The sequence below is a fragment of the Natrix helvetica genome (assembly GCF_964273705.1).
Source record: "Natrix helvetica genome assembly, chromosome: 2".
Lineage (NCBI taxonomy): Eukaryota > Metazoa > Chordata > Lepidosauria > Squamata > Natricidae > Natrix > Natrix helvetica.
The window spans coordinates 53117505-53137309 of NC_138552.1; the positions used below are offsets into that span (position 1 = coordinate 53117505).

General features: G+C 34.9%; 1 protein-coding gene across 1 annotated transcript in view; it reads left to right on the plus strand.

Annotated features, from left to right (window-relative positions):
* Positions 1-19805, plus strand: part of KCNN2 (potassium calcium-activated channel subfamily N member 2) — a 92307-nt gene that overhangs the window by 7496 nt on the left and 65006 nt on the right. The window contains exon 3 of the mRNA XM_081943430.1: positions 4719-5137. Coding sequence (XP_081799556.1) covers positions 4719-5137 — 419 coding nt within the window. The remainder of the gene's footprint in view (positions 1-4718; positions 5138-19805) is intronic.

Here is a 19805-nt window from a genome sequence, read left to right on the forward strand (position 1 = left end):
ATTGGACTAGAAGACCTCCAAGGTCCCTTCCAACTCTGCTATTGTATAAAATTGTATAAATCTTACACTGGCTCCCTTTTGGTTTCTGGATAGAATTTAAAGTGCTGGTTCTAACCTATAAAAGCCCTGCATAGCTTGAAGCAACAACATTCTGTATCAAGATCATCTCAGGACAAACTTATTTTCTGTTGCAATGATGACCTTCTGGAATAATTTCCCCATTGATATCAGGCTTGCCTTTTTTCTGAGAACATTCAGGAAACCACTAAAGATGGAGCTCTGCCATATGGCATTTTCCAAGGGAATGGACATCCTGAGATTCTTTTGCTATTGTTTCAAATTTTAAATGTTTTATTTTTAAATCTACCATGGGTGTTTTAATGCTGCATTTGTTTGACCTCAATTCCATAGATATTTTATTGTTCCTTATTGCGGATGTTTATATTTTGTTCTAAACCATCATGAGTCAGTTTACTAAAGTTGGTGATAGGAAACAAACAAGCAAGAAAGACATGGACACCCTTCTTGTAACATATTTTATACTGGATAATATAATTATCAAGGCACAAAGGATGTTTAATGTAATTATTAATAATCTTAAACAGGAATCAATTTTCATATGACGCTACCTATAGTACATGCTTTTATTAATTGATTTATTCTAAATTAGTAAAATAAGTCAACTAAAAGGTATGCTTTTGTTCATAATAAAAAAATAAATCAAAATTTTGCAATAACAATAACACATGACTTGATTGTGCAGATTTTTAAAAAAATCATTGTCCCTTGTGTTAAATTTCACAGTTAACAGCTATTCACATGTATAAAAATATAGTTTTAACTGTACCCTGAAATAAATAAATATTTCATGAACTTTATGTGTATGTGTGCATACATATATGCATACATGAAATTAGAGTTGATTCTCTTTTCCTTTGCAATCTGCTAAGCTCCTCCAAACTACCTTGGACTCTTGGGGATACTCAAGAGTAATGAGTGAAATGGAAATTAGATGGTGAGCAAGGGTATGGAAAAACTATCATCATTCTAGTGTAGCTTTCCAAACAATCTTTCTATTGTCTTGAAGAGAAAACCTAGCAATGTACTTTTATTCGTCAGCTAGAAGAAACACCTCTAGAACCATTTGGAACAATGTTGGAATATGCACACTTAGTGGTGGAGCAGCAGAGGCCATGACAAAACACACTGGTTTCAAAATGATGACACATGCATCTCAATGTCATTATGCAATGATTATACAATTATGTAATGCTCTGATGTCACATTACACATGTCATGTTATTTGTATGCTGGTGCCATTAATTTTTGCCTTCCTTGTGTTGCATTGAATACATAAGGTTAATGGGGCATTTTACTGAAGGAGTTGGAATTGGAGTGAGCTATTGGATCTGTTTAGGATTATTACATAAGAAATGAACGAGGCAGCCAGGTTATTGGCTGAAGCATTATTGAAATAGAGAAAAGCAAAAAAAAAAAAATAGGGGAGGAGCCTATCATAATTTAGCATTAGATTTAATGTTAACATTTATATTTTAGATTATTTCTTCTTCATCCTATAAATGAGAGATTTATTTTCACAAAAACACAGACACAGACACACAAACCAAAGAGGGAAAATAAAAACTATTTTCAATAGAATTTAATTTTGAGCAAATTAAATTAGTTAAATATAGTTAATAAGAGTATGCAAACTTTAAAAAATTTAGAAGAAAGTGGTTTGGATTTCATTGTGTCCATTGTGCTCAGTACTTTTCTTCTACTCATTAAAATCTTTTTCAAATCTTTCTGCTTTAGAAGTTGATTTATTTAAGTCAATATGCCTCTTAAAACAGTCATAGCTTTATTTAGGCTTTCACAAAACATATGAAAAAGATAGTCTGCTTTAATAAATAGCAAATAGAAAATAGCACATTGTCTTAAAATATAATACATTTATCTACAGTAGTTTTAATTATTTCCATGACAATACAATTTGCTATTAACTTTTGGAAAGGTTTTGGGAGGCAAATCCAATTTTTTTTAGAGTTTGTTGCTGACAATGGATCGCTAGTTATTTAGCCATATTGTCCAGTTTCCTGCTCTCTTTCTGTAGTCAATTCATTGTACTGACCTTGCACTTCTAATCTTTCCTGATTTAGGATTGTTTGTGTGTGTGTATGTGTATACTTTAGGAGCTTTGGTATTAGGTCTGTGACACACTGTGATAGATGTGAATTTTTTAAAAAGTGCATTGGTATTGACGGATTGATTCGATTTGATTTATACTTCAGCTATCTGCTCTGGTGAACACCATAGGACTACAAATATAAATCACAATGAAAAAGCTCTGACACATTCTTGCCTTGATTTCAGTAAATACATGATTTCATAAATACATTATACCAAAACTGGACCCAGCAAAACATAATGCAGAAAATGACTTATTTCATGATTCCCTTTAAAAGTGTAAATGGAAATACGCTTAATATCTGATTTTTTTCCTTGGGATATTGAAAATTAAAGTTATGTGAAAAGAAACTACATTCCTCTATGTTCTACAGTTAAGAATGAAATAGCATCTTATTTTTGATTATACACATACATGCATATCTGATTAATATTTTAATCTGAATAGATAGAACCAGAAACATTAATAATTATATATTTTATCTTGATCATGAATATTCAGAATTGTGCCACAGATTTGTGTGTAAACTCTTTAGGTATGTTGTATACTTTACCATCTCCATTACAGCTACAGTTTGGGAATAAAAAGGCTGTTTTGAGAAAATATACTTGGCCTCCATGCTTGTCATATTAAGACAGTAGGTATAGCAACAAACATATACTCGTCATGAATATTGCAATTTACTATTTCAGTGCATTCTTATTATAATGATGTGTTGTATTTTAAAAAAGAAACTTTTGACTTAAAATTATGGTAGAAAATAAATAGTTAAACATATAATTCAGACCCGTCATAATGACTAATCCACACATAATGCCAAGACTTAATATATATGGGTTGATTTTGGTTTCACACATTCTGTAATCTCAGACAATATGTTTCTGTAAATGAAACCATGGTTAATTAGAATGCAAGAGTGGTGAACAGAGCAGGGAATAAAATTAGGAACAGAAGTAAAAAAAAGTGCTGATTTTAAAGTAAGATTATGGTATTGTTGATGATATAGCATTATTCAAAATAATCTACCTTTTAAATTAAATTGTAAAAAGATATATTGTTGCTGATAAAAAGTAGAGGAGGGGGGAAACTAAAAGATATCAATAATAGAATTTCTAAAAGATTATACAGTAAAGTACACTTGTTTAAATGTGTTTTTATAATTCAGATGTGAATACTTTTATTCGATCATGTTGATATGACAGGGATAACAATCATTCTGAACGCTCCTAGAATATTCATTGTTAACAGCACAAATCAGCAGATATGTGGAAAGGGGTAAACATTTTTGTTACTTCTTCTTAAACCATTGGATTAAAGTGGAGTAATACCTTTGTTTTCTGTTTCCCCACCAAACAGCTGACTTTATAAATTAACATTTGTGGTGTTCTATTCCACTACATTATTTTCTGATCAGCAGAGTCTTATCTTGAATTGAATTATACTTGAATTGCTTGTTAAGTAAATGTTTAATGAATTATTAGAATTAGATAGCATGAATATTATTTGCTATGTATATATACATAATATAATTAAAAGATATATTTAAACATATAGCCAAACAACTCCCATAACTCCTGAGCATGCTGATTATTTTTATTAAGAGTCGAAACAGATTGCCTTTCTCTATACTCTCTGTATAATCTATATAATCTGTATAAACCTCTAAATCCAGACATTCTAAATTGTCTGTGCCAATTTTTATTTTTTAAAGTTTCTTCTTAGCAACCATATATTTTCAAATGAAAAATATTTTATTATTCCAATAAAATATAAAATATCACTCTTTGCTAAGACAGAAATATTTTTTATCACAGAAAGCATCTAAATTTGAATGTGCCCATCCGATTTATCAAAATAATAGTTTATTTTGTTTATTTTCTAATAGAATATAAATGGCTTATGCCATCATGATCCATATTTGATTTTGAGATTGTAATATGCCTTAAAAAGTTCTTCCCTGAAGAGTTAAACTATCTTTATGTGAATTTTATAATTATTTTAGACCAAGTAGAGAGGCCAGTGGTACAGGGAGTGTGTTGCTATTGGAGACTGAGGTTCAAACACCAAGTTCATATTTGTTTATGTTTTTTTTTCCTGCTGTACAGAAAAAAATATGAGTTAGTTATATGCCTGAATAGGCCAGACAGGAGTGTGGAATTGTTGTAATGATTTGTTTTCAATTGTAACTAAATGGTAGAATAGTAAATGTGATAGTTTTACTACTAGGGCCACATCTGCTCCAAATTTAAATGCAGTTCTAGGGTTGATAACCTCACTCAATAATTGTATATCCTGTAGATCAGGGGTGTCCAAACTTGGGAACTTTAAGACTTGTGGACTTCAACTCCCAGAATTCCCCAGCCAGCATATGGAATGGAGAATTCTGGGAATTGAAGTCCATACCACAGTCTTAAAAATGGCAAGGTTGAGAAACACTACTTTAGAGAGGAAGTGTTATTCAGAATACACTTATTCATATTTGTTAAACTGAATATTTCTCTAATACGGAACGTCTGCATTTCTTTTCCAGTTATTTATGGTGGACAATGGAGCAGATGATTGGAGAATAGCCATGACTTATGAGCGCATTTTTTTCATCTGCTTGGAAATTTTGGTATGTGCTATTCATCCTATCCCTGGCAACTACACTTTTACATGGACAGCTCGTCTTGCCTTCTCCTATACCCCATCTACAACAATAGCTGATGTGGATATAATTTTATCCATACCTATGTTCCTGAGACTTTATCTTATTGCCAGAGTTATGCTTTTGCATAGCAAACTTTTCACTGATGCCTCATCCAGAAGCATTGGAGCACTAAACAAGATCAACTTCAATACACGTTTTGTTATGAAAACCTTAATGACAATATGCCCGGGAACTGTACTCTTGGTTTTTAGTATCTCCTTATGGATAATTGCTGCATGGACTGTCAGAGCTTGTGAAAGGTAAGCTGCCATAAAGTATATTTTATGATTGGTTCAGTGATATTTTGTACACATTTTGTTATCACCACTGCTTATTAATTTAGGTATTCCCTTCTAAGGACGTTAATTATTTATTGGATTACAACTTTTTGGTTCCTTACAGTTTTAATGTCTTTAAACATTTGAAAGAGAAGATTACATTGTAATTTCCTCTTGCTATAGGATCATTTACTGAATGTAATTTATTTCACTTCCAGTTGAACTAGCATTTAATTCTTCAGAATCTAGGTACATTTTATTACAACTTAACCTGAGGGCAACATTATACAAGTGGAACTGGAATGCAGCTCAAACAGGGAGAGGTCCTTGAGTTGTCCTCTTCCTACTAGATTTAGGGGACAAAAAGCATTGTGCTGCAAAAGGGTTGCTGGTGTGTGTGTGTGTGTGTTGCAGTTATTAATATATTAAATCATGGAGAAACCTAGACAATAAATGATTATGGGTGAATTGCAGCTTTTGAAATAAATAAACATTATCACTATATGGAACTCTCTAACAACATTGGTCAGAACTCTCCAACAGTAATAGGACAGGATAGCATGTTCTAGGAACAAATCTTTCACAGAACTGCATGGAGGGTCCAAATGAAGTCACCTATCTGTAAAACTTTGTAAGTTTTTTTCCACTGTTTCTTCCACTGTTTTCTTAATCAGAAAATAATGTTCAAAACTGGAATGATGGGGTAATTGAACTAAGGACTGGTAAGAGATATCAGATTGCAAGCACCCATTATTTATAATTTTTTGGACGAACCAGTAAATGGCTGCAGTCATTGACTTTTCAACATTTTTTTATTGCTATGGCATTTATATTTATCAAGAATAAATAAAACAACATTAAAAAAAAGATTTAGAAGATAGTCTTAGTATCCAAAATTGGACAGAAAAAGAAAACAAAATCAAACACAGAACTATTTGCATTGTTACAACCATGGACCAGAATGAAATTAAGTTCCCACTGACAGGGAATATAATAGCTGTCTTTAAATATTTGAAGGGTTGTCATAAAGAAGCCCAAAATCTATTCTCTACCAATCCAGTAAGCAGGACCAGGAATAATGGATTGTAGTTATGGGAAGATTCTGTTTGAATATTAAGTAAGAATGTGTAACAGAACAGTTGACAATAGACAATTACCAAGAGATTAGCAAGGTCCTTTATAATGAATGTGTTCAAGTACAGGTCAGATAGCAACACACTGAGAACATCTTAATTTTCTTGAGCATTGGGTGGATGACTTATTGCTTCCCTTCCATCCTGTGGTGTATATTGGTGATCCCAGTGGACAAATGAGTAGAAATCAGTTGATTCTATGTAATTCTATGAGTTTTCTCCCTTGTTTATAGAATGAATATTGCTGAAATGAATGTTCCTGGCATTCCTTTTTATAAAAAAGATCGCTACGGCCCATTATATTTCTTTTGCTGATCTAAAACATTGCCTTGAGAAAAATTGCAAAAATGGTAATTTGCAAATTATGGTTGTTTTTTAAAAAGTCAAAGCTTTTTTTTTTTTAGCATGATTCTAAGGGAATTTTATTTAACTTACTTCCTTTAATTATTTGGAGCTGTATATTTCATGTCCTCCAAATCTTGCTGCAAATGTTCTGCTAGGGATGTTGGTTTCCAAAAATGCTATAGTGAATCACTGTCATTTGGTCTGGGTACAAGTTTTTAATTAACTTTTTAAAAAAATAAATAAAGATGCATAGTAAGGAAACATCATGAAAAAATATATTTGACTTAGTTTCCACAGATTTCTCAGGTCGTTGACTTACACACACACATTTGAAAATATATTTTATTTATTCACTTTTGAAAGACTGTCTAAAACTGCACTCAGCAGGAAATTATTTTTGTTCTGTTTCTTCTCTTGAAAAGAGAAAAAGATAACAAGCTCAGACCTATGGAATTGATATTAGTTAGCAACAAGATCTTAATTTAATCTATCTGATCCAGTAAGGGCAATATTAATTGTCACTGCTCAAATAGAAAATAACAATCCTAGTTTTATATCAGCAGCTATCAAAGGATAAGGAAACAAAGTTTGGTGGTGAAAGCCCATAAATGACATGCCTCTTGCATTCATATGCAGAAGATACAAAATGTTTTACTTTGTTATTTTATTTATGTAGACTTACGTATCATTTAAAGGGCCAGTTAGTTGTAGTGATGAAAGAAATGTCCTTCTGGGTTCGGCTCCAAGTGGGGAAAAAGACACTGGAGACATGGAGGCTGCTTGGAAAGATGGTTTTAATGGTGGACAGGACCGCATGGCTTGAGCCCTGAACAGAAAAGGTGATCACATGCTTCAATGTTGGTGGAGAAGAAGAGAAGGGAAAGGAAGAGAAAAAAGGGTGAAGAAGGGCTTGCAGGGCTTTTTATAATCTGTTCTGCCCCACCTATCTGTTTCCTGTTCCTGTGTAAGAAATGTATTCTGATTGGTTGCCAGACTCCCATGGGCCTGGGCAAGGGCAACCCTCTAGGCTGAGTTTTGAATACAGGTTTGATTGAGTTCAGATGCCATGTGGTCAGTTGAGTAAAGGCTTATTTATCATGCCTTCATTCCCTTACCCCTGGAGCTGAAGAGGAGAACTCTTTATTATGTAAAGTGGACTAGCTTGGCCTTCTTAATGGCCCATTGACAAAGTGGGGATGGGCCGGAAGCTGCAGGAATTTACTTTGTGTTTAAAATGTGTTTCTCCCTTTTTCACATCCAGGAAAATATAATATTCTGCCTTTTCAATATTCCTAGGATATTTCATTTTTCTGGGAGAGGGCTGGGTGATAACTTCCTACAGATTGGTTGCCAGACTCCCATGGGCCCGTGCAAGGGCAACCCTCTAGGCTGAGTTTTGAATCCAGGTTTGGTTTTGAGTTCTCAGATGCCATGTGGTCAGTTGAGCAAAAGGCAATATTATCCTGCCTTAATCCCATCACTCTGGAGCTGAAGAGGAGAACTCTTTATTATGTAAAGTGGACTAGCTTGGCCTTCCTAATGGCCCATTGACAAAGTGGGGATGGGCAGGAAGCTGCAGGAATTTACTTTGTGTTTAAAATGTGTTTCTCCCTTTTTCACATCCAGGAAAATATAATATTCTGCCTTTTCAATATTTCCTAGGATATTTCATTTTTCTGGGAGAGGGCTGGGTGATAACTTCCTACAGTAGTAGTTAAGGTATCAGTCTAGAAACGGGGTGACCTGAGTTCTAGTCCAGTCTTAAGCACAAAGCCAATTGGAAATCCAAATTCCATATAAACCATAACTTTATTGTAGAAAGGAATTCAGTCATGTCAGTTGCCAGAAATCTTTTGGAATGGGAAAGTCTTGCTGACTTTTCTAAACCCCTAAGCAGGCTTGTCAAATTGGTGGCCCAGGGGCCAGATGCGTCATATGCAAGCCACACCTCCCCCAGCTCTGCAAAGGGAAAAAATGGCACAATATGTCACATGATGCGATCGACTTTGATACCTGTGCACCTGTGGGTGACTGTGCTATCTTAGGAAGATTGCTATTTGAAAGAAGGGAAGCAGACAGTGATGTGCTGGCACTGGCTTGCTGCAGCTTGTGAGAACCCATTGTTAAATTTTCAGTTTTCAAGCTGATTGACAGCTGAGGTCAGCCTCAGTGCCTAATGGACCAATCAGCTGTTCTGTAGCTAGGTGAATGGCACAACTATGGCAATGGAGCCAGGAGAATTGATTTTTAAACATTTAGGAGCATACTCTTCTTTCTTTTTCTTTCTAGGTCCTCTTTCTTTTTAGAAAGACATTTCCTCTAATGATGACACTTTCTCAGAGTAGGTATCTGAAAGTAGTCCTTCCTTCCATATCTTATTGAAAACTAGCTGATAACCTGGCATTGCCCAGGTATTTATTTATTTATAGGCGGAAAATGTCTGGACCAAACATAATTTCTAATGTTGAATTTCCCCCCTTACCAGGGGGGAGCCCCCTTGTGGAGTACCGTGAAGATGTTAACATGGCAAGTCCACTGCGCTGCACAGTAGAAGCCATTTTACGGCAGTACAGTAAAATCCATTTTAAGGCACAACAGGCTGTATCTTAACAGAACACACACTCCGAGGGGTTTTAGGGATTTCTTACCCCCACAGTATTTTTTTTCCAGAGAGTAAGTCATCTGTGTACCAAGTTTGGTTGAAATTGCTTGAGCCATTCCAGAGTTCTGCTAGAAAATACACACACAGCTGTTTATATATATATAGATAGATAGATACAGAAAACAGGTTCTGGGTCATGTTGGGTGTTAAAGGTTTCAGTCAACATTTTGAGTTGCACCCAGAATTCCATATTTAATTAGTGCAGCTCTCACTTTAATAGTGTAATGTAGGCAAAACTAGATACCTGTAGCTAATTATACAATTTTGGACTTTGTTGCTTCTGGATAGTCTCCATGGGAAGCCTCACATGGAGTGAGTTTCAGTACTCAAACTGAAAGATGATCAAATCATGATTGATAGATCCATGGGCCTTCTGATCCAGGAAATGATCACACTGTAACTGGCATATAAAATGGAGACTAAGGGACCTTCTGGCAACAGCTGCCACTGCTCCTAGATTATTTACCAGTTTGGCACAAGGATTTCCAACACTGTTCCAAATGGGGGGAAAAAGGATTATCACTGGCCTATGTTGATTTCTGAATCCACCTTTTGGAGACTGAACCTACATTTCTTTATTATGCTTGCATTCATGGGATTTCTTCATGTATCAATTCTTTTTCCCAACCAAATAATATGCAGTCGTTCTCTGTATTGAAGGTACCAGCAGTTCTTGACTTATGACCACAATTGGGACCTGAATTTTGGTTCCTAAGTGGAGTATTAAAGGGAGATGTCATGAGACTACAATCCCGACAATCCTCATTGCTGTCGTGTTACCAGTCATTAGCTGAGGACCTACCTGCCAGGCACAAGAAACCAAAATTACACCATGAGCTGATCAAGGTTACTTATTTATTGCTGCATGCCTATTTACAAGAAACTCACCAGACTAATTCTGCTTGGAAATGGCCAGATAAGAGTTTTGGGGATTCTGTGCCACTTCCAGCTCTTCAAGGGTCCCTAAGCTCACTCCCCCTTCATACTCTCCCCACACATGCCTATCCCCACCCCATCTGTGTCCTTTTGGCTTTCCTGCACCCTGTACTGCATGGATCTGGGCTTGCTTGGTATGTCCTGAGAAGCTGTAGCCACCCCACCCCACTGCCCTTGTTACCCTGCACTCTGAGACCCCTGGTGCCTTCACCATCTTCTTGTTCCTGCTGTTGTTGAGGCATGCCCAGGCTGGCTGTTAAACCTTGCTGGGACTGACTTCACACTGTGAACAAATAAAAAAGCAACAACAGCACATCAAAATGTCCCTTTGCAAAGAGCTCCTGGGCAGGTTTTACATACTGTAAAATACAGTACTGTACATACTGTAAAGAGGGACGAAAAAGTCTGCTTTCGGATCCCCCCTCCTTTATCTCAATGCAAAGCCAAACCCCGGCCCTGGCCAGCAGCTGGGTGAGGGATGCCTCATTAGCAGCAGGAACAAGAAGATGATAAATTTGAGTTGGGGTGGTAATGTGTGGGGTAGCAGGGGATCAAAAGGGCATAGATTGGGGCGGGGGGCAGATAGATAGATGGATGGATGTTGCAGGGCCCCTGCCACTGTAAGTGTGGGGGGGGGGCTGAAAAGTGCCAAATATTGATCACGTGACCATGGGGCACTGCAATGGCTGTAACTTCAGGCAAAAGGTCTTAAATCCCTTCATTCAGTGCTTTTGTAACTTCAGTGGTTGAACAAATGGTCATATATCAAGAACAAGCTATAAAAAGATATAGAGGTTTTTCTTCTTCTTCTGCAGCCGTAATTAAATTTGAAATTGAGCTTTCTATCAACGAAAAGTGATCAAAACTCTCTCGGTCTTTCTATCTTTATTTTTTTTTCCATTTTTGACATTGAAAGTCATGATCGTGTTTAATTATTTTCCTGTTTTTCTTGCTTAATGTTTTGCTCAAGTGTTCGTACTGCTGTCCTTTGATGTTTTGATTTGCTCTTTCATTGTGTTATACTTTCTCCTCTAGTATAAAATGCTTTGATTATTATTTTAACAGAAAAAAATACAAAAATAAACTAAACTCTAACTACTTTAAGAAGAAAAACAGAGCATAAAGAAACTGCATATTAAACTGAAAGGAAAGTTATTTCTGTTATGCAGCTATTTAGGCTAATATATGTTGTTATTAGAACTCAGGGAAGAATAACATCAGAAAGACTATTGTTTGACACAGGTCATTTTAAAGGTATTTTACACCATTTGTTTATATATCTACATTAGTTGTTTTCATTAATGGGTTATCATACTGCTTTTTAAACTATGAAGATTTTATTTTAAAAATTACAACCATAAGATATAATCCCAATGCAGGTTTATGGGCTTTATGTCAAGTTTACTAGTCCATTTTACAATGATGTCAGAAATTTTTTAGTTAATTTCCTCCTTAACCACTGGATTTTCTGTTAAGAAATGTAACTATGTATTTTCTTGCAATCTTTTAAAATGACTCAAAAGAAAATGGTAATTAAAGGGAAATGGGAACTTTTACACAAACCGAAAGAGAAAAAATGAAACATTAGGAGTTTCAGACTAGAAAGCACCAGAAAATATATTAAGCAAGAACAAAAAGAGTGAAGGAGTAAATTTTTATAAATTCAAATAAACAAGATATCATACCATAGTTTAAAGAGAGAGAGAGATCAGTACATAATGAACTGAGAAAAAGGAAAGATTGGCATAAGAGAAGATGAAATAGAACTGGTTTAGAACATAATTAGATTTTGATGAAAGAATGAACCTTGTTGTCAACAGACAAAAGCAATAAAGTTAGAAAGCTAAAACTACAAAGAGACTGAAACCATTACGCAGAAGGTTTGAAACTAATACAATACAGCAGAAGACAATACTGTCATGAGAAGCAAGATTTTTTTGAAGAAAAAGACTTTACATTTTGTTCTGTCTGTTCTGTTACTGCAATACTATTTGGAAGAACACTGCTTGGTAATCTTTCAGCTTGAGAGTTACTTTAAACTATAAATAAAATTATTTGAAGTAAATATTTTCAAATAAAGCTGAAGAATCCTTCTGAAAATCAATTTCTTTTATAAAAGTGATCTCCATTTTAGGATAAATCTATTTCAATAATGCCAAAAGAAAAACCTGGGAAAATATTGTTTATTTATAAACAAGGCATTTAAACTAATGCTTTTCTTATTTTCTTATTTATTATTCTTATTAATTCCAGGTACTGAAATTAAAATAGTACATGGGATCAGGTTTATTAAATGCTGTAAAAGTGATGGAGAAATAATGACTAAACAGTTCAAATATTCTTATTTCCACCATAATCCATTACCATTCCGATGAAAATAATGGTCAATTTATTTATTTTTTGATGTGTTCCTGTTTTTGTTCAAAATGCTGAAATAGAAATGCTAAGTACTAAGAACGAGTGTTCTTTAAATGTCAATTTAAATAAGATCATAAATGCGGCCCTTGTGATTTACTATGGCTGTGGTGCTATACACCTGAGAATAGAGCTGACAGAATACACAAAGAAGACATCTCAGTGAAGAAAGTATTGAATTCACCTGATATACTTAAATATTATCTCTAAAAAGAATGGCACAGAAGCTGCCAGAACATTATCATAGATAAGAACAGCAACATAGAGAGCAATATTCAAAGCAATACCTTAGTTATGTCAGCAAAATGCCATAAAGGAACTTGGCCTATCTCATGTTGTTGGCTGCTCATCTTTTTGTTGTATGTTGTTTAAAAGCAGATAATCTGTTTTTGATAATTTCTTAAACAATTATTCATCTGTTCCTCATAGCCAACCAGTTAGTCACTTATACCAAATTGTGCTAAGAATTATGTCCTGTACTTACGTTTCATAGATATTGTAGGATAGCCATTATGCAAAGAAAAGTTATTCAGTACAGTCTTGCTTTTGAACGGAGCAGAAGCAAGGAACCTGAAGGTTGATGGTGCTACAATGTTACTACAATGGGTTTTCTATTTATGACAAGATAGAAATGGTTGCAGAGTTTTTATGTGCCAGTGTTATAAGCTCCTTTGTGTCATGGTAACTTTGATTTAGAAGGAAGTAGATGTTACCATGATCTGGAACTGTTAACATCAGAGGTGATATTCAACAGGTTCTCACCAGTTCTGGAGAACTGGTAGTGGTAGTGGAATTTTTGAGTAATTCGGAGAACCGGTAAATATCACCTTTGACTGCCCCCACCCCTATCTATTCTCTGCCTCCCGAGTCCCAGCTGATCGGAAGGGAATGGGGATTTTGCAGTAACCTTCCCCTGGAGTGGGGAGTGAATAGAGATTTTACGGTATCCTTCCACTGGAGTGGGGTGGGAACAGAGATTTTACAGTATCCTTCCCCTGCCACGCCCATCAAGCCACACCCACCAAGCCACACCATGCCTACCAAGCCGTGTCCACAGAACCGGTAGTTAAAAAGTTTTGAACCCCACCACTGGTTACCATGATATGGAACTGTGAAGTGTGATAAAAAAGATTCTCAAATGAAAACAAACATCAACCCCAGACTATGAGGTCACTTGAGGACAAACACACAGCCAAATGTTAAATGATACAGCCAGCCATGTATGTTCTTCAGATGCCTTCACTCTAATAGAGATAGTGGAGCTACCTCTATTAGAGAGGAACAAAGATAAGGTTAAGTGAATCTGCCCTATCTAGTACTCTTGCTCTTTTACTCTGTTGCTTCAGGCTGTTTTATGCTAACTTGTTCCATATTGTAAATGAGTCTAGCTTTGAAGAAAAGAACTGGATGGAGGAGACATGCTGTGATCACCTGTACTTTTACCTTGATTCCAGACAAAGTCCACACATAGAAGTTATAAACCATTGTCCCATAACCTTATGAGCCAGAATATAATTAATTAATTTGTTGATAGATTATATTTTAAATTTAGCTGATACCCAGTTTGACAAGTTGAATTGCAAGCCCAAACACAAATTGTAAAATTAAGAGAAATTGTTTAGAACTGTAATGAAGATCTATAATAAGTAGAAGGCTTGGCAGGAGTAAATTGACAGTCAAACCAGTTTTGATAGTAAATAAATTTAAAATATGGCTCACTAGATTTGGTATAGCTTTATTTATAAATTGCAACTGAGGGATTGTGTTTGTTTTCTTTCATTGGTATAAGATTTATAAATAGCCTATTGTAAATTAGAGCAAATTATAATTTGCTAGCTATGTCTAGTCTAATGAAGCTTTGACAATTTCCAGAACTGTGAGGCTCTTGGAAACATTATTTTGGCTCAACTGGACCTCATGTATTGAAAAGGGATGGCAGAATGTTTCTGTTAACTTTCTTACCATTCGACTATTCAGCTAAACTCCCTTCTCATTGCTTTGCATCTCCTCCAGCTTTTGTATGTTTAGCTGGTGAGCATTTCTCCCTCCTAAGCATTATTTTAAAAAACGGGGTTGGTGTGGGGGGGAGAGGGACTCTGGCTTTCCCATCAACTTATTTTCTGAGTTTTGGGATCTCTTATGAGCAGATCTAGAACTAACATCCTTATGGCTCATTTTGTTTAGATTACCACTTTTAATCCATGTGTGGATTTTTGTTTTTAGCAAATTTAACAAACTACAGATGGGGGTGGGGGAATATATATATATATATATATATATATATATATATATATATATATATATATATATATATATATATATATATATATATATATATATATATACACATACATACATACATACATACATACATACATACATACATACATACATATATATATATATATATTTCAAAACCCTGATTGTGCTTTCTGAAGGGGAAAAACATGAAGGGGAATCACTCAGGCAAGAATGGTCTTTTATTACTTTTAAAGGCAGCATATTTTACTCTTCATGATAAGAGGAAGAAAGGAGGATCTGAAGAGGCAACTTTCAGAGCCTTATGAAGCACACGGCACACATCTGAAAACAAGGTTAATGAGAGCTGGTTAGCTAAAAAGCAGCTCACTGCTTTATAAATGTATTTCCCTTTGAGTATTCAAACTTCAGCTGATAAGAGTAAAACAACCTACTATCTCTCTTCATTTAAAAAGACAAGAGGGGCTAAAAGATACATTGCAAAAGTAGCATTTTCTTTCCCATCAGTAGGAATAACAAGATATTTGGTTGATACTAAAAGTTTCCTGGATATTTTTAGAATTGAGTGATAGCTTTATCAAGTAATCATATTGCATAATATATTTCAGCTAGCTAAACACATTTTGTTAATGGCAATTATATGCAAATAAACAACATTATAATGATACTGCAGTTGTCAGTTGTCTTGTTTGGCTGTTATCATTGAAAACATTTCAAAATATGTGTTATAAAACATCAGTTTATGAAAACTAAATCAGATATATATGAAATAAAATATTGTTTTAAACTGCCTAAGGTTTTTACCCTAATAATGGAACTTGAATCTCTTTAATTCACTTGTGCCTTGATCAAATCCTTCAATTAAAAAAGTGTATCTTATACGTGTAATTTTGCCATAGATTACCTTATCATTTCTCAGGATAGTAGAATGTATTGTATTTCTAATTAATTGTAGACATTCAAACTATCACCTCCATCTATAAGTTGGTATATGCAAATTTTATGTAAAACTGCTTTATCTCCTTGCTATATTCTTGCCTACATATCAAATGTGTGTATTATCAATTTGAAACATGTTTCTTCAAATTATAGCTTATCACACCATTATTCAAAGACAAGAACTAGATAACACAATCTAATTCATCATTTTACAGGAAAGCATCTGAAAAGTGTGTTCAAAGCGTTTGTATGTACATAATTAAAGTAAAATATTCTAAATTTTAAAGTTCTAAATATTGCTCTTTTTCTGTAAACGTAAGAGTTTTCTTTTATCATAATTAACTTGTGATACTCCAGGATAACAATATTTATCCCCTAAATTGGGTCTGCTGAATTCCACATGTATCTTGATTCCCATTCTTGAGTTTTAAGCTATTTGAAGAGATAGCATGGTATTTCTATAGATTGGAAAGAATATGTATGTAGAATTTATTTAGCCTAATAAAATGCACTTTGAATTGCTTTCAGAGTTTTTTTTAAAAAGCTTGTGCAATTAGTTTAGTTGTAGAATAAATGGATTTAGTAGGAAAAAAATCCTTGCTTCTCTAGTTTGTATCAGAAATAATTCTGTTGAAATACTTCTACAATAGCCTAAAGCCTTCATCTACAGTACATAGAGCATGGTTACTCAATGTTACAAGGGCATGAATGTGGCCAGGCCTCTACTATTCAAATGAACAGCTCCATACATGTTTCCTTGAAAATAAACCATAGTTTATTCAGTGCAAAATATTCCTATAAAGGATTGCAACCATAGTTTTAAAAAGAGCCTGTTATCCAATGCATCTGTTGAAGAACACAAGAATATACAGAATAGAATACAGAATACCAGAGTTGGAAGGGATCTTAGAGGTCTTTTAGCTCAGACAGGAAACCCTATAGTCTAATCTCTCCTTAAAAACTTCCAGTGTTGGAGCATTCACAAGTTCTGGAGACAAGCCATTCCACCGATCAATGGTTCTAACTGTCAGGAAATTTCTCCTTAACTTTATGTTGCTTCTCCCCTTGATCATTTTCCATCCATTGCTGCTTCTCCTGCCTTCAGGTGCTTTGGAGAATAGGTTGACACTCCTTTGTGGCAACCCCTTAGTTCTTAAGGCTTTGGGTCCAGTGCCTTGGATCCCTAACTAACTCTGTATCTCCATTATCAAGACTATGAATGTTTTGTCTTAAGATATTTGAGAGCCATATCAGTCATAATGGTAAGCAAAAATTGATAAATAGCTTGAGTCAAAATTTGAGTGTGAGATGATTAACAGTGTTCTTGGGCATAAATGCCATCTACTATTTTGATTTCTGTTATAAATTGCCCAGATTTTGGATCTATCCCTTTTTAAGAGAAGGTGATTCATTCATTGTGCAAATGATTATTTGTCACTGGATCACACAAGGCATGATTATTGTTTAGTCCTAAAGTTCCCTAAATAGCTTCAGGAAATAATCTCTCTATCTAACCTAGCTCAAGATTTTTCTGACGATAAATAGATAGATGAACTATACTACTCTATGTACAGTGAAAGTAATACAAGAAAGTCATATCATCTCTCCATATATGTGTCTCTTTCTTATTGAATTTTTTTTTGTACTACATCCATCTTTCCCCCATGTATTTTTCTTTGTTGAATTTTCCTTTGACTCTGCATTCATATTTCATTGACAAATTTAGTATGTGAGTCAGTACAGATTCAGTCAGAGGGGAACTAAAAACTCATTTATTTGTCACTAAGCACTGTGGCATTAATTTTTTGTCTCATGCTCAAATATTGGATTCCTATTATAGGTAGCTATACTTAAAGCAAGGCAAATGTCTATGTCTGAATTAAATTTGCTTTCTAACAATGGCATCTGCTTCAAAACCTCTTTCCCTGCTTTCTCAGCTAGGTGCATTTATCTAGCAAGACTGGAGGCTGCAGACCTGCTGACATAATTAGTTTGCTTATTATAAATGGATTTATAGCATAAATGCTTTTCTATTTGTCCTTAGTATACAAAGAGGAAATAGTATATATGAATGTAGAAAAACATTCATATTCCCATGCAGCTGATCAGGCCTGGTAAGAATATATTCTCTTGCAGTGAATAGTCTATAGAAATCTTTCACTCTGTGAATAACCAGTATACCTCAGCAAAAGTAACCAACCTTTTTCTTAACAATGAATAAATCAATTTATGTCTGCCATTTTTACCACATTTAATTGCCACTTAAATATACGTAATTAGAAGAAAGGTGCAGGAATATTCATTTACTTTGCCTCCCAATTTCTACTAAGACGGACTTTGTATGCAAATATCAGTAATATACACATATCATAAACAACGGTTCTTAATGTAATGTAAACATACAATATGTTTAGAAAAATGGGAATCCCAGAACATCTTATTTTCTTCATGTGAAACAGGCAAGGAGGGTACAGTACACAAAACTGATTGCTCCAAAGAAGTGAGAAAAAGCTGTGTACTTTCTCCTTGTTTACTTGTTTATTCAACCTATATGTTAAATAGGAAGAAAGGGAACATATGCTCTATAGAAATTAAGAGAAGCTGGTTTGGAATAAAATGATCATGGTTTTTAAAGTAGAGAAAGAAATACCAATATGCTGTACTCTGGTGTTGATAGTTCTGCGATTGCCAAAAATGCAAAGGATTACCAGCTCTGGTAATAAAAGTCAAGGAGCAGAGTAAAAAAAATGGGACTAAAATTAAAAATAAAGAAGACTAAGCTAATGACAGCAGGTTCAACAATTAGCCTTAGAACTGACAATGATGATATAAGTGGTGGATAGCTTTTGCTTTTGAGGATCAGCTGTCAACGGTAAAGGAACAATTAGTCAAGAAATATACCACAGTCTCAGTAGAGCAGTCAACTGACCAGGCTTAGTTTATCCTATTTCAGACAAATTATGTGAAGACCTGGTTATCGTGAGAAGGATCTAATTCTGGAAAAGTGGAGGGAAAGAGAAGAAGATGATGAACAGCAAGATGAATTGACTCAATTTCAGTGGTGATGAGTGCATCGTTGGATGGCCTGAAAGACCAAATTAATGGAAATTGCTCTGGGGAAAAAAATCTATTTATGTAGTTGCTAAGAGTTGACATTGACTTGATGGCACATAATCAATCAATTGACTTTTTTTGGTTACATTACAAAATTCAAAGAAGTAAATAATCCAAAGACTGGAAAATATAAACAAGATTGGATCGCTTACAAATGCATGCCAAAACTTACAAAAACGCCATGAAAACAGCCTGAAGAATGGCCTGGAAACAGCCCCAAAACAGCCTGAAAAATGCCCTGAAGACAGCCCCAAAATGGACTGCTTTTTGTCTGTTTTTGTCAGTCTTTTGGGCTGCTTTTTGGTGCTCTGGTGTCTGTATGTGCACACCAGAAACCAGAAGGGCAGCTGGCGATGACATGTGTACCCACAGAGGCTGTGAGGGCCACCTCTGGCACGCGTGCCATGGATTCGCCATCATGGACAAAAAGTGGTCCCTTTTAGTCACATCACCAGCATCTCTACAGTTGAAGGTTCATCTTCAACCCATCTACTACTATACACACTGGCACAGAAGCTCCACAAGAGTCTTTAAATTGTGGCCCTCAGGCTGCTCACCAGAGCCTTGTGCCCCAGTAACAAAACAAGGAGCCATGGTTTCTTCTCTAAGCATTATACTGAGTGAAGATGTGGTATTTGGGGGGGGTCTTACAAAAATAAGAACACCCAGCTGGTTTGTTTGTATTAGTCTGTTTTCAACAACTGTGGGGATAGGGAGATGAAAAAAAAAAAGCTGTTGCCCTTTTCAACTTAATGAGTTGTCAGAGGTTTTCCTACGCTGGACAGGAATATAATGATAATCTTATCTACAGATAGAATAAATTGTTTCATTTGTAAATGTTTTAAAT